This window comes from Propithecus coquereli, unplaced genomic scaffold, assembly GCF_000956105.1.
Source record: "Propithecus coquereli isolate 6110/MARCELLA unplaced genomic scaffold, Pcoq_1.0 Scaffold496, whole genome shotgun sequence".
Lineage (NCBI taxonomy): Eukaryota > Metazoa > Chordata > Mammalia > Primates > Indriidae > Propithecus > Propithecus coquereli.
The window spans coordinates 185,874-200,615 of record NW_012150796.1 but is presented as its reverse complement, the minus strand read 5'-3'; the positions used below and the strand labels follow the sequence as shown (position 1 = coordinate 200,615).

The 14,742-nt window shown below is 55.7% G+C and overlaps 1 protein-coding gene across 1 annotated transcript in view; it reads left to right on the top strand.

The window, feature by feature from the left end:
- The first annotated feature begins 12 nt into the window (after positions 1–12).
- The window catches only part of SFRP1 (secreted frizzled-related protein 1), a 36,352-nt gene continuing 21,622 nt past the window's right edge, over positions 13–14,742 (top strand). The window contains exons 1-2 of the mRNA XM_012655971.1: positions 13–571; positions 5,304–5,381. Of these exons, the coding sequence (XP_012511425.1) occupies positions 28–571; positions 5,304–5,381 (622 nt within the window). The 5' untranslated portion in view covers positions 13–27. The remainder of the gene's footprint in view (positions 572–5,303; positions 5,382–14,742) is intronic.

Genomic DNA, 14,742 nt, shown 5'->3' with positions numbered 1-14,742 from the left:
GTGGAGGAGCCAGCGCGCAGAGCCGGCATGGGCCGCGGGCGCGGCGCGGGGGGCCGCCGCTGGGCCGGCCCGGGCGTGCTGCTGGCGCTGGCGGCCGCGCTCCTGGCCGCGGGCTCGGCCAGCGAGTACGACTACGTGAGCTTCCAGTCGGACGTCGGCTCGTACCCGAGCGGCCGCTTCTACGCCAAGCCGCCGCAGTGCGTGGACATCCCCGCGGACCTGCGGCTGTGCCACAACGTGGGCTACAAGAGGATGGTGCTGCCCAACCTGCTGGAGCACGAGACCATGGCCGAGGTGAAGCAGCAGGCCAGCAGCTGGGTGCCCCTGCTCAACAAGAACTGCCACATGGGCACGCAGGTCTTCCTCTGCTCGCTCTTCGCGCCCGTCTGCCTCGACCGGCCCATCTACCCGTGCCGCTGGCTCTGCGAGGCCGTGCGCGACTCGTGCGAGCCCGTCATGCAGTTCTTCGGCTTCTACTGGCCGGAGATGCTCAAGTGCGACAAGTTCCCCGAGGGGGACGTCTGCATCGCCATGACCCCGCCCAATGCCACCGAAGCCTCCAAGCCCCCAGGTAAGGCCCCCTCCGTCCGCGGGACCGCGGGCTGCGGCGAGGCCGGACGGGCTGCCCGCAGCCGCCGCGCGCAGCCTGGGCGAGTCTGCGAAGCGCCTGGAGTCCGAGGTGCGGCTCAGCGCCCGCCCGGCCCGGCCCGGCCTCGCTGCCTCGGCACCGAACAAAGCCTCGGCTCCGACCCGGGCGCAGCGCTGCTCCGCGGGGAGGGCGCTGAGTCCGCGCGGGAGCCTGTCGCGCGCGACGCGGGACCCTCCAGCAGGAAGAAACCGAAGCCCCAAAGTGTAGAGAAGCCCAGAAAGGCCGAGGAGTGTTCGGCTCAGCTTGGTTTATTTTCCTACGTTCGATGAAGACTTCTTAAAAAATTTTTTTTAAAAAACCCTTTTCCTTGGCTAGTCATTGAGCCAAGTAGCCCCAGGACTGCTGCCGAACTGGCTGAGAAAAAGTTTAGAAACGGTGGGGGTTTCAGTTTCTCCCCGCCGGGGCTCCGGAGTGGAAAGTCTCTTCTCACGCCGGCGTCCCCCGCTGCTTCGCTCATTCACACGAACCCTCAGGTGATTAGAAAGATAAAAATGTAATTAGCTCATTGTTCTTCTCCTCCCGGGAGTTCAACTCTGCGAACTGGGGACTTTCCCAGCGGCCTGGGGGACCGGCCCGAGGATCCTCTCTGAACCCCCATCTATTTAAAGGGAAATTCTTGAGTGGGAAGAAAAAAATAATCCCGGAGAGGCAAGAAACAAAAACCGAAAACCCCAGCTGGTGGCCTGACTTGCACAGGAGTGAATTCAACCCAGAATTCGTGGGAAGCAGATTTTGGGCTCACAGGCGGGAGAGGATCTGTGTCGGGAGCCACACCCCAGGTGCGCTTAGCACAGGGGGGCTTCCTGGGGGCCTTTGAGGAGGGGTGGGGAGAACGGCTGCTTGTGCTCTTGGCTGTCCTCAAAGTGTCTTTAACCTCTATTATTGATTCTAAAAAGAGAGGTATGCAGTCACCTGGCTCCCCCAAAGTGAGATTTGGGGGTAAGTGTGGGAAAAGGGACACCCCAAATTTTGAACGCTCTTGCTTATTCTAGGGAGGGAGGAGATGGTCAAAGCGACTGGCGTTGGATGGCATGGCTCCCCGGGCTGGGTGGGAGAGGCAGCGGCAGTGGCGAGGTCTGGGCACCTCTGCTCTTAGGGCTAACTTTGTGAGGACATGCAGCTGTTTCAGAGCAAGAGCTGAGCAGTTACCGAGCAAACAGAGCACTTCGTGCATGTGGGTGTGCACCCACCCCCTGCAGCCCGCAGGCTTCTCCCCTTCCTCAGCCAGCTGGGACGTTAGCCAGCCCTGTTCCGAGAGGCTGTGCCCAGCTCTGCTCGGCTGAGCGCGAGTCCATTCCCGACGGCCACTGATGGTCTCTTTCTAGGACAGTCTGTGGACACGAAGTGGAGATTTTGGGGGAGGAGCTGCGGGACGGTGGCTGCAGTCTGAGGGGAAGATGGGGGACTGGATGGGTTCCTGCTCACCAGGGGAAAGGATCCCCTACTCCAGCCCCACAAGGCAGCGGTGGGTGGGGGCAGCCCCACAATTGCTGTCTTCCTGACACCTCTGCGCCTTGGCTGCTGTTCCACTTGCCTGTGCCCTCCCCAGTCGGGCTTTCTACGATCCTCCTCTCTCTCCGTCCCAGGAGTGCTCAGGTCTCCCCCAGACCCGGCCTTTAGTGCATGAAGAGAGAAAAACAGTGAGCGGGCCATTTAGCAGTGGGACTTGGGACCAGTCCTCCCCGCGGCGATTTGGATCAGGGGCTCTGTTCTGAGAGAGCACACGTTCCTCCCCAGGACTGCAGTCCCTGGCCTGAGGGAGCCCATGTGACTTCCTCCCAGGCCGGGCACTGCGTGTGGAGCTGGGGGGCTGTGTGTGTGTGTGTGTGTGTGTGTGTGTGTGTGTGTGTAGGGGCCAGGTCAGCACAGACCAAACTACTGGTCCTCAGAACTTTGTGGCTCTGGGGGAAGAACTGGTACTTTTGGATGAGAATAAGTACACACGCACTACTCTTTTATGCATTTGTTTTTTATTCTTTAGAATTAAAACTGAATTTTCAAAGCAAAGTTATATTTTTGCATACTTTAGGCTGGTTTCTGACACATTTGTGGGCATATACAGTCTTGGGGTGCTGGTCTTCGGGGGCCATGTGTTATGAAGGGTGAACCTGATAATAAGAAATGTGTCAAAGGCATTTCCCTCCAAAGGCTGGTGCCTGAGCCACAGCAGCTGCTGTTATGGAAGAGGGAACTGTTCTTTTTCTGGGAAAGCTATTTCTAAATCTGCACGTCCATTAGACCTGTAAACTCCCAGGCTGATGAATTGTTGTTCCCCTTTTCTGCCAGGTTTTAGTGATTCACGTTGTGTGAGCGCATTAGTTTTGTTTTGTTGTTGTTTAGCACGTTATGCGTTAAATCGGCCTGGCTGTGTTGGTCACGGGTTGCCGAGGCCACGGTGCCCTCACTTCCCAGGGAGCCTTCCTTAGGGTCCCTTCTTGGTCTCTCAAGGGGCTGGGCAGGGAAGATGGCGTGTGTGTGTGTGTGTGTGTGTGTGTGTGTGTGTGTGAGAGAGAGAGAGAGAGAAAGGGAGGAAGGGCGGGAGGGAGGGAGAGGTTATGTGTGTGCATTGATTTTTAAAAAATTCAGGTAATCCTGATTCCAGAGTTAGTCTCCTTCCTCTACTCCTCCTTAACTGTTATAAGATACAGAACCTTTTAGTTTTTTGTTCATTTGCTTTAAACGTTATTTTAAACACACTTTAGAACAGTGATTTAGTTCTTCTCAGATGGACGGCTGGGTGGATTTCTGGTGCAGAGGCAGCCGCGGGGCCGCAGGACACACCGTGGAGGCGCAGATTAAGGCTGCGTTACACATTCCTCCTCCTCTCCTGGGACCGGGCTGCTCTAGGGCCAGCCATAAGAAAAGTCGAGATGGGGGAAGGCCATGTTGAAAACATCCAGCGCCTGCCCCAATGAGCTCTTCTCACTCTGAGGGGCACCAAGGTCCAAATGTAATTGATGGGACTAAGGACAATGCCCCGTGGGGTGCAGAGCCGAGGCTACCACCAGATCAGGGCAACTCTGAGTGCCTGGAGGGAATGACGGGGCCTTCAAATGCTGATTGCCCAGCCCCAGACCTTGCTTCTTGTTTGGTCAAGATTGTATTTGCAGAACCTTGCAACGTGATAACTTCTGCCTTTTTTTTTCTTTTAATAACTTAAACAAGGGACATCCAAAAGCACAGTTTATTCTCCTGGTGTAGGTGACATAGTCATTTCCATATTGAGGGACTTCCTCTCCCTTTTTTTCACACATGGAAGCAAGAACCATAATGCAAAATTCTGGGTAAGTTTTTTCCTTTGTCAGAAACCCTACTTCCAGAACTCAGTCTCAAGTTTGGAGTGCGAAGCAAATTTCCAACATTTGGACTGAGGACAGTCACGTCACTTTCTTCTTGGAGTGTGGTTCTTGCTGCCCTGAGAATCCGAAAAGTGTTTGGTGCTGGGTGCAGAGGGCAGGTGGGAGAGGCGTCTGTCCGTGAACACCAAGGGTGTGGTCTCTGCTGGGCCCTGTGGGGTCAGCTGTGTCCTGAGGGCAGCGTTGACCTGGGGGCTGTTGCAGCTCCCTCCTCCTCCTCTACCTAGAGGCTTTGCCCATTCCACTGTCTGACCCATCGGGGGCCAGAGGGGTGGACTTGCTGCCGCAGAAGCCACTCCGGAGAGAAGGAAGACACCAGACCCCACCTGGTCTTCCATCGCCCTTGGGGTGACTCTCCTGCGCTCTTGCTTTCCAGCCTGGCTTGGCCTCCTGAGCTGTGTCAGGGATGGGGTGCCCCCAGAATGTGGTCCTGTGGTTGATACACTCCAGCTGTTTGATAGATGAGGAGGGTGACACGATGATGATGGTAAGCCACTCCGGGAGGATCCCGCTGTACCCGGCCCTTTGCCGTGTGATCCTCCAGCGTCAGCAGCATCTTGGCTCTGCCTGGGCCTAGGAGGTCTCCTCCCCTGGGGCGTAGCTGCCTCCCAGGACATGCCCGCCTGCCCGCACACCTGCGCTTCAGAGCGCCTCACAGCCACCGTGAAGGGCCTCCGAAGGGCCTCCCCGTCCAGGTCCAGCCCTGTCCTCCCATTTGGCAGCTCTGGGCAGTGCCCCACCCCCACCGGCTGCTCGGGCAGGAACTCCTGCTGCAGCTGGAGCGGGCGGTCAGGGCCCTGGGGCTGGAGCGTGTGGGTCTGGCTGAGTCTCCTTCTCCTGCTCCTGGGGAGCTGGTCAGATTGGTCAGCTGTCTCGGGAGTTTGGGAGTGGAGGGGCAGGAACCAGAGGGGCGTATTGGAAGAAGAGAGGAGAGAGGACAGGACACACACAACTGGAATGTGTCCTTTTGGGTTTATGAGCCAGTGTTTTCCAGGAACCCACAACACCCACAAGTCATAATTCACAGGACCTGCCCTCACCGGTGTCCGACTGTGCTGGTTTAAATAGTGTCATATTCAACAGCTCTGGCCAGAGTGTTTCAAGAAACCACACGCCTGTTTATGGCGTTAGATCCTGGGCTCAAGGCCCCTACTTTTGATTCTCAGAGCTCCCTTCAGAAATTCCAGAAGCCCTTAACCACCTTCAGCCTGGTGGCAGGGCTGATCGCTTCCCCAGGGGTTGGTCTCCATCCCACAACCGTAACTCGTGGCTTCTGTTTCTCCCTGTTTTCTTCCCAGGCACAACGGTGTGTCCTCCATGTGACAACGAGTTGAAATCTGAGGCCATAATTGAGCATCTCTGTGCCAGCGAGTTTGGTAAGAAGGTGTCCCTGGCGGCCTTGGGGAGGTTTGGCATCTCCTGGTTTCTGTCCCCCGTGAGCGGAGCCTGGCGCGTCCTGTTGGAGCTTTGTGCTCTCTGTCCCCGTCCCCTCCAAGTGGCTGCTGTTCTCAGGCAGGTGGAAGACTAGGCAGGGCGGGGACTGGCCAGTTTTTATGAACGTTAGACTTTGCCTCTGCTCTTCCGTGTGAGGGGTCACTGGACCTTCTCTGGCAGAGGAGGGCAGTGATGGGGATAGGTGGAGGGGCTGGGGGGCAGCAGCTTACAGCCCCCACCTGTTCCAGCTGGGCTGTCTCCAGACGGGCCCTTTTGTATCCACCCCTAGGTGTCAGCACGGCCCTGCCCACAATGTGAGCGGCACACAAACGGGATACATTTCCAGGGAGGGGGGATTTCAACACTTAGGGGATATAGAGGAGGGTTCCCAATTACGTTCTTCCAGGCAAAGAAAATTGACATCCCTACAAGAGTGTGGGTTTTCTCTCTTCTTCCCAAGTCACTCTCTGTGAACAGAGAATTCTGAATCCAATCGGCTCTTGCAGGAGGCCCTTGCGTTTACTTTGCCCAGAGGAGAGACTCCCCAGGTGTTTGGAATTCAGGTCTGTGTGGGCCAGATGATGAGGGACATCCCTGAAAGGTCCCTGGGGTCTGTCTCAGGCCTGGTTTTCAGAAGGACAGGATCAGCCTACCGCTGAGCAATGTGTTTCTCGTAATTCCTGCATGGTGTCCCTGAGATTGGATTTCTTACAGAATCTTACCGGGAAAAGCATAAAGGTAGGTAACGTGAGTCTTCGTGTCCATTCGGAGGCACCCCAGTCCATGTTCTCGTTGACGCAACGTGATAAAGTCCGTGCGAAGGTCATGTGCCGGGTAAGGGCGTGTGCGAGCGAGCTGCACACACGTGTGGGAGCTCACGCGTGTCGGAGGGACTCGGACGTTATGCCAGGTACGTTCCCAGGGTGTTTGTAATTGTGGACGAAGATGGCAGCTGGGTGCAGACGGCTGCCAGGACTGAGCTGGAGCATGTGCGTGTCCTCCGCGCACGTGCGGGGAAGGTCGCTGTGTTCTGGGGACCAGCAGTGTGCAGAGCTTGCCTACACTGACCCGAATGTATCAGTGGTTACTGCCTGTGCGTACAACGTTTTCTGAGCTCTGTGGATGCAGGTTTAGGGTTGAACTCTCGCCCTGAATAAGTTCAATACTTGTGTGTTGTAAAAAAAAGCAAGAGTGAGAGACAGGGAAGTTGGAGAATCCAGGCCCTTTGCCTCTTGCGAGCGGCTGAGTTTTGTGGCTTTTTCAACATTGGGCACCCCTGCCTGCCTCCTCCTCCTCTGAGAAGTTGGCCCCTGCTGTGTTATCAAGTCCAGGGAATCACATTAGAGTAAATTCCGGAAGATAATGCTCTCAGATGGCACCTCTGTGAAAAATTTGGTGTATGGACATTTAGCTGCGTGTGTTGGAGTCACACCCTTTTCCTGTCAGCATTGTAAATGAACTCAAATAAAATCGTAGCAGGCACGTGCAGCGATGTCTGCAGGCTCTGCTCACCCTTCCCTCGAACGGCAGCGACACCTGCTTCTCGATGTTAACACTCTTGTTTCATGGGGGTCGGGGCTGCCACAGGGGGGGCTAAGCCTTTGCGTTCTGCTGTTGTGACGTCTGTGGATACACAGCCCCAAGCGGGTTCTGCAACGAGCTTGTCACCCTCAAATCGGGTGGAGGGTGGACGTTCCTTCCCTACGTGCATTACGGATGCAGAGGGAACAAGGACGAAAATAAAATCTCTGAGAAATGCTGACAAGGAGCCTTTTGCCGCACGACCAGGGCAGGAAGAGCCCACTCAGATGTGGCTGAGACCCCGAAGCAGCTTTGCGGGTAACGAAGAAGCTGCTCTTTGACTTCCTTGATCCTCTGCTGATGCTGTAGATCACAGCGCGCATGTCGAGAAGCACGTCCAGGGAGTCCTGTTAGAGTAAACTCTTAAAGACCGTGGATGGGCTGGTGGTTTGTGTTCAGATGGGCTGATCAGGCTTGGCTCCTGTGGGAAGAGTGGTGGGAGCCCCCAGAGCTGAGTGTGCAGAGGGGCCTGGCAGGTGAGGACTCCTGTGAGGAGCTCAGGATCCGAGTGTGTGATCACGTGTTGGCTCACACATGCGTTCACTCAGCATTCGAGTACACAGTGCCGCGCTAGACGCCGCAGTCCAAAAAAAAAATAAAAAAAACCCTACCTAGAATAAACTGAAATTTAATGAAAAAAATTTTAGTCCTGACCAAACACTGATCAGTGATTTCCTAGAGAATCTGGAACCGTTTTATAGTTCCCACGCTGCAGAAGAGGCTGCGGGAACACGAGGTGGAAGCTGGTGTCGGGAGCTGTGAGAACTGGGTCCGCGTCTTTGCGCTCAGCGTGTTTGTCTGGAACTCACCAACTCGACGTTGTCATGAAGTCGCCTCCCTGCTCTCACAGCTGCCCACCAGAATCCTGGTACCTGGGGGCTCTGTGGCACCAAGTTAAGCCAGAGACATTCCCCAGACGTGGGCTGGAAGAATTCGAATGTGGCAAGGCTGGCCTTGTGGTGCAGCGCAAGGGTCTGGAGGGCCCTCGGGTAACTCACCTGGGACGGGCACCCTTCCCCACTGCAGCGGGTGCCCACCGAGCCGGCCACTAGCCTGCTGCGTACTGGAGGGAGGGGCATGGGGGTCTTACGTTAATAGCCAGTCGGGTTGTGGTGAATCTGAGTGATTAGCTGTTGGGGTTGTGTTCCTCAGCCCTGGGATTATTTTCTGCTTCATAGGTTCGTAGGACTTTTGCATTCCTCCTGGACCCCAGAGGTCACCCCCTCCAGCCCTCTTCTTTGATAAAGAGGGAACCTGGCTTTCCCAACCGGAGTCCTCTTACTCTCTACCCTCTGCCTTCCTCACTTGAGAGACGATGAACCGCCGCTGGGCTGTGCCACGAGGCGCCGCCCTCCCCACTGTGAGTCAGTGTGTGCCAGCCTCCTTTGATCTGGGGGCGGGGGGCCTTATAAAACAATGCATAGGATTTTCTCTCGCTCGCTCTCTGCGGGGGCTGAGCTTAGCCCTGCCCTTCTCAGCACCCTGGAGAATGCAGCCTTGTTGAGAAACTTGTTTCCTAGTTCAGTTCACTTCAAGTGCGCGAGGCGGTCGGCCACGCTGAGGGGATTCGGTTAGGAAACAAAGACGCAACAATGCGAGCTGACACACGGCAGAGAAGAAAAAGAATGCTTGACTCCCTCCTCCAGGGATCAAGCTTTGCATTAAGTGGCCCTGACATCCCCGGTGGGAAGACATCAGGTTACTGGAAGCTCGAGGAACAAGGGGCGCATTCCTCGGGGCCGGCACGCATGCTCTCTTCTGCCTGCGCCACGTGGACTCCTGCAGCTTCCCGGGTCTGGGAGCGGCCAGGCCTTTCCCGGCTGCCGCACAGTGCACGCTCACCTGCCGGCAGGGCTGCTTGGCCGCTGACCTCACCACCCCTGCCTTGGCTCCCCTCAGTTCAGAGCACGTTTCCCCCAAACAGGGAAACATACCAGCGGACAGGCCTGTGTGCTGATGCTCAGGAACGCGCTGGGTCTGCCTGGATCAAGCTGCAGACGCGGCAGCCCTGGGTTAGACGGTGTGACGTGCCCTGTTCGGCATGGCAGCTGGCCGCCTGCCGGGCTTCCGCGGGGTGCCTCTCGTGGCTCTTTGTTCCCGCTCTGCTTTCCTGCTCGATGAAAGCAGGGTGCTGCTCTTGCCTGTTGACCAGGCAGGACAGGGTTGCGAGCTGCCCCGCTGGTGACCTCGCTGTCGGCAGGCCGGGGCCCACAGGGTCTTCCCTTCAGGTTGGTTTCTCCCGGGGCGTGAGGACCTGATCCACAATCGCAGAGATCCCCGCCCCGGCCATCTCCGCCCCGGCTGCCGCCTCCGGCTTCGCCCGTGCGCGTGAGCGCTGTGAGCTTTGCTGGAGCACGTTTGCCTGCTGCGCTGCTGCAGGAAAAGTTCGAGGAAAACTGCATGCCCTGTTTCGGGTGACTGCATATGTGTGCACGTTAAAAAACAAGCCCTAATGTCTGGAAAGAGCGTTCAGTCAGAGTAAAATCCAAGACATGGGGGAGGAACTGGGCGCCGCAGCATCGGGCAAGTCTCTGAACCTCCCGGGCCTCAGTTTCCCGCGGTGCAAGGAGCCTATGAGGTGAGGCCTGCTGCGCAGCTGCGTGTGCTCTTTCCAGGCACGGACGCAGCGCCCGCCATCTGTCCTGGGCAGACGAGGCCGCCTTCGCGGCTTTTGCCAGAGAGATGCGCATGATCTCAGATGCGCTCGTGTCTTCTACTCTGGGCGTATGTATTGAAATCTTTCCTGAACCTGGTTCTCTTCTCGGCGCTTCCCAGCTTTGCCGCGTGCTGGGGTCAGGTGCGGCACCCCAGGTGCAGGATTGACTGACACGTGACTCCTCCCTCGTCATGGTTACGGCCCAGGCGTCCTTTGAAGTGCCCTGCGCCGTACAACTCTGTGCGTGTCTGGCTGTAAGTGTCCCCACCCCATTGTCTGGCCCCCCTTAGCTTTTTCTTGTTTTTATTGTGGTGACATATACGTAACATAATATTGACCATATTGGCCATTTTCGAGCATTCAGTCTCCACCATGAAGTACATTCACACTGTTGTGCAGCTGCCACCGTCATCCGTCTCTGGAGTTTTCATCATCCAAACTGAAACTCCGTCCCCATTAACCGCTCGCTCACCAGGTCCCCCTGCTCCCGCCCCGGCAGCCTCCTCCCCGCTCCATCTCTGTGGATTTGACTCTAGGTTCCTTGTAGAAGTGGCACCGTCCAGTATTGGTCCTTTAGAGTGTGGCGTACGTACCAAGCGCCACGTCCTCGTCGTTGGATATGTGTGTAAACTCGCATGGAGAAGGCAAGTGGAGGACAGGATTTGCCTTTGCCTTTATTTTCTGAGGCTTTTCCAGGGGTAGGTGGATAGAGAGAGAGTCAGGACCGGGTTGGGATGAAGGAGCTCCCCTCATGTCGTGGGTGCTATGTTGCTCATCCTTACCATGTTAAAAAAACTGTATGGATACATAATAGTGTTACGTATTTATGGGGTCCTTGTGGTATTTTGATACAAGCATATAATGTGTAATGATCAAAGCTGGGTCATTGGGGTATCCATCACCTCAAACATTGATCATTTCTTTGAGTTGGGAACATTCCAAATCTACTCTTCTAGTTACTTTGAAATACACAATAGTCCAGGTTAAGTACCTTGCCAGGGACCGTGCTAGTCTCTGTATTGTTCTTTTTAGGATACGTGCTGCCGAGGCGGGCACTGCACCTCTCCGTCCCTGTAAAGATCTGCTGAGTTGCGTTCGACCTCCGAGGTCAGCTAGCCCCTGCCCTCGTCTTGCAGATTGAAGAGAAGGAGACAGACGAAGGAGATAGGCGTGCGCTTGCCCAAGGCCCCTCTGCCTGGGTCCCTGCAGGCTTTCCTCCCCACCAGCCAGTCCCACTGCAAACACTCCCTCCTTCCTGTGCTCTCATGCCCGTCTCGTTCCCACCCTGCCAGGAGGGTCTGGGTTGCTCCCTGGGCAGGGGGCACTGGGTGCTCCTTTGCTATCAGTTTGCAGAATTTAAATGGACTGATTTCTGTGCCCAGCACACGGCAGGAGCTCAGCAGTGGCTGAGAAAAGCAGGCAGTGTAGCAGAGTAGAAAGAACATAGGCTTTAGGCCAGACAGACTTGGATTAAATCCTAACCTTGCAAGCTGAGCAACCATGAGAAAGTCTCTTAACGTCCCTGAGCCTGTCTCTTCATTTGCAAAATATGGATGGCAATTCCTACATTACTGTGTAATGGGGAGAATTGAATTAATCAGGCATGTACAGTTTCTGGAATATGTTGGGTGTCCAATTGATAATAATTATTATCTCTACCTATTGGAAAGAATTGTTTCAGGGTGGAAATTAGTCTAGCAAGGAGAATTCTAGCACTAATGAAATCAGCTTGTTGGGCAAAAAAAAAATTAGGAAGTGGAATGGAATGTTCTCTGGTTAACAGAGGATTAAACTAAAAAAGCCTCTTTAAAAGCCCATTTGGAAAAACCGTAAAAGCTTTATGCAGCTTCAAGGTGCTGTAGTTAACAATAACAAAAACAAACAAAACATCCCAAACCCCTATATATGCTAAAAGTTAGTGGATCCAGGTTTTAGTTAGATGACACCCTTAAGGCACTAAAACTGGAAGCCTTCAGACAATTATGACAACAGAATTTGAAAAATTGGACAGAGCATACGCTAGTTCCGGGCCATGCCCACAATGAAGCTTTCATTTGTGTGTTTTTAAGAAATTTCATACCTAATACATTCTATCATAATTTATCGGGGTCTGTTTAGGAGAGACTGTAAAGCCCTTTTGCATCATTGTGCGTCCCTCTGCCCTCCTTTTTCTCATGCAATACCTCCAGGGCAGTTTTCCCTTTTTTAATTTTTTCCAACAGCTCTTGTGTTATTCACTTTAACCAGAAAAATAGGCTGTGTTCAGAAGCAAATGAGCATTTCAATATTGGTCAGTTTCATGCAGTTTTGCAGAAATGAGCCAGAAGCTCCAATCTGCATTTTTTTAAAAAGAGAGAACAAATGGCCAAAGAAATGTCAGCCCCTTGCCCTGCCTCGACCTGCTTAGAGCAGCCAATTAAACCTGCATTAGCTTTGGAAGGCTTCTCAGAGGCCTATAGATTGTGGTTGAAATCTTTGTTTAGTCTTTCAGGAACACTGTCACACGGATGATTTATCAAAGAAAGTTGTTTATCTGGCAGTAAAATAAACCCTGGGCCTGTTCAGACTAAGATTTCCCGTGAATTTCTACCAAGGTAAACACTGGTAACGGGCAGGTTGCAAATTCCGTGTGAAAGCCAGACACATACAATAAACATCTGAACTGCAGCTTTGCTGTGCACAGGGCCCAGCCGTCACTAGCGCTGTCACTCCCGCCGTGCCCGAGAAGACCTGGTACTGCCGCCCAGATGGCTGGACGTCGGGAGGAAGGACGGATCCCCTCGTGTCTGCAGGAGCCACGCCTGCCCAGGGGCCTCCCTGGGTCTGAGTGCCACTTAGCGCTGGCACCTGGGGACTTCCTGGGTCAGTGGGGGCAGGCCTCAGGATGCTTCTCTCCGCTGCACACAAACGGTCTGTGCCGAGTTACAGGGAAGTGGACCAGAAGCAGCCGGCTTAGGTTTCTCTGCAAATAGACGTTTGTTGAGCTGAATTGGCAGGAGGCTGGACGTGTTGACTGATTCGGGAGCTGGGGCCAGGAATGGTGGAAGGGGGTGAAAAGGCCCCTTCCGGATTCTGGCGAGTTGTAATTATGGTGGCAAAAACACGCTGTAGATGCTCCTCCAGGGTCTCTGGCTTTGCTCGCGTGTGGCTGCGTAGGGTCCCTCTGGGAGAGAGAGGGCGGGTCCCGCCCTGGGAGGGCTGCGGCGGTGAGTGCCCAACGCGCGTGCAAGCCAGGGAGCCGGCGCGGGTGGTGGCGGAGGGGAAGAGATGAACTGGGGCCTTCTGGGCCCTTCAGAGGGAGACGTCGTGGTGGCGGTGGACAGTGGCTTTTCAGGGAGGGGCTGCTCAGTCACCAGCTGCTGGTTCTGACGGCCCCAGATGCTGGGGCTTCAGTGCCACGGTGGCCTTGGGGTCCTTATTGCAGGACTGAGTGGAAAGATGGTCGTGGGCGGCTCCCGCCCAGGGTCCTTCCTGTCCTGACCTCCGAGGTGCGGCAGGGGCAGGAAGCAAGGACCCCGGAGAAGAGGTGACATTCGTGTCTGTTTGCTGAGGGCTTTCCGGGTCTGGGCTCCAGGGCGTGGCAGCCGCGGCACGTCTGCGTCCCGAGTGGACGGTGGGGTCTTTCAGGCTTCGAGGGGCTGCGAGGGTGTGAGGTGAGGCTGTCCGCTGGCGCTGGGGTTGGTGTGCGGGGATGGCTGCTTCCTGGCTCGCAGATATTTGGGAGGAATAAAGGAATATTTTCTTGAGGGCAGGAAAAGATGTCTGTGAGTCGTAAAAAGATGCCGAAATAGTGCCTCGGCAGTGGGGAAAAACGAGGCCCCGAGTTCCCTGAAGTCTGTTCTTTCTCATTCAGCAGGACTCTGAGGGGTTTCTCTCTCGTTTCCTCTGGCCCTTCCATCAGCTTTCTGCACAGGACGTTTCCTTTGAGGACTTCCTCAGGTGTGTTCTCTTCTGTGTGAGCACTTTGGAAACTGTTTCACCCTGGCAGCAGCAGATCCGTTTGGCTGTTGGCGATGGCTCGCGGCTGCAGGACACCCTGAGCTAGAGACAGGCTGATAAGCGCTTTGTACCCTTTGGAGCAGCCGGTCCGGGAAGAGCAGGTGTCCCCGTGAGTCACTCCACCTGGGGCGGCGACACCAGCCTGCCCCGCCCGTCTCTGGGGCTCGGGGAGGGCCTGGCCCGCGCTCCCTCCTTGCTCCCGTGGTCTCATCGCCTGCCCTCGACGCACCGAAGGATCTAGAGGGCGGGACAGGCCTTGGCCTGCTTGTTCGAGGTAACCCGGATGCTTCGGTGCGTAGTCTCGGCTCTCAGGCTCAAGGGAGGGGTGGGTCTTCTGCGGGGCTTGGAGACGTTCAGAGATGTTCCGTGGGGGAGACGAGTACCCAACTGTCAGACTGAAGATTCGTGGAGAAAGTGAGGAAGGGCCTTCCCGGTATCGGGACGCGAGGGCAGAGAAAGAGAATGGAGACTCCAGACAAGTAGCAATTCTTAAACTGACAAAACCTAAGTCAGGTGAGTAAATACAGGTGAAGAAGGTCCGTTTGTCAGTTACAGCAGCTAACTCAGGCCCCAGCCCAGAGCACTGAGGGAGGCAGAAGGGACTGGTCCTCCCGTCGCCGCTGTCTGTACCCAGCTCGAAGGGTGACGGGGTCCCAGCAACGCCACACGTGCCCCTGTGGAGCGGCAGTTGGCAGGGGTGTCCCCAGTTCAGCTGTGGCCCTGGGCCTGAGTGGGCAATACTAGCCAGGCAGGGCATGGCTGCAGGGGCAGGAGGCTGGCGAGGTGCCGGGAAGCGGACGGACACCACAGAGCTGGTGAGGGCAGCCGGGGACCCTCACGGACCCGCAGCCCCTTCCGCCCGAGGGAGCAGGGCTGGCTGGGCAGTCACAGCCCTGGTTCTGAGAAGTGGAGGCACAAAGAGGCTGAGGAGGCTGCAAGGTGCCAAATGCCAGCAGCACCCAGCGTCTTGGGTTCCAGATTCTTCCTTCTTAACACGTGTTCATTTAAAAACAGGCGTGTGGTGTGTGCACGAGTGTGCGTTCTCCTTGGAAGATCTGACTACGCGC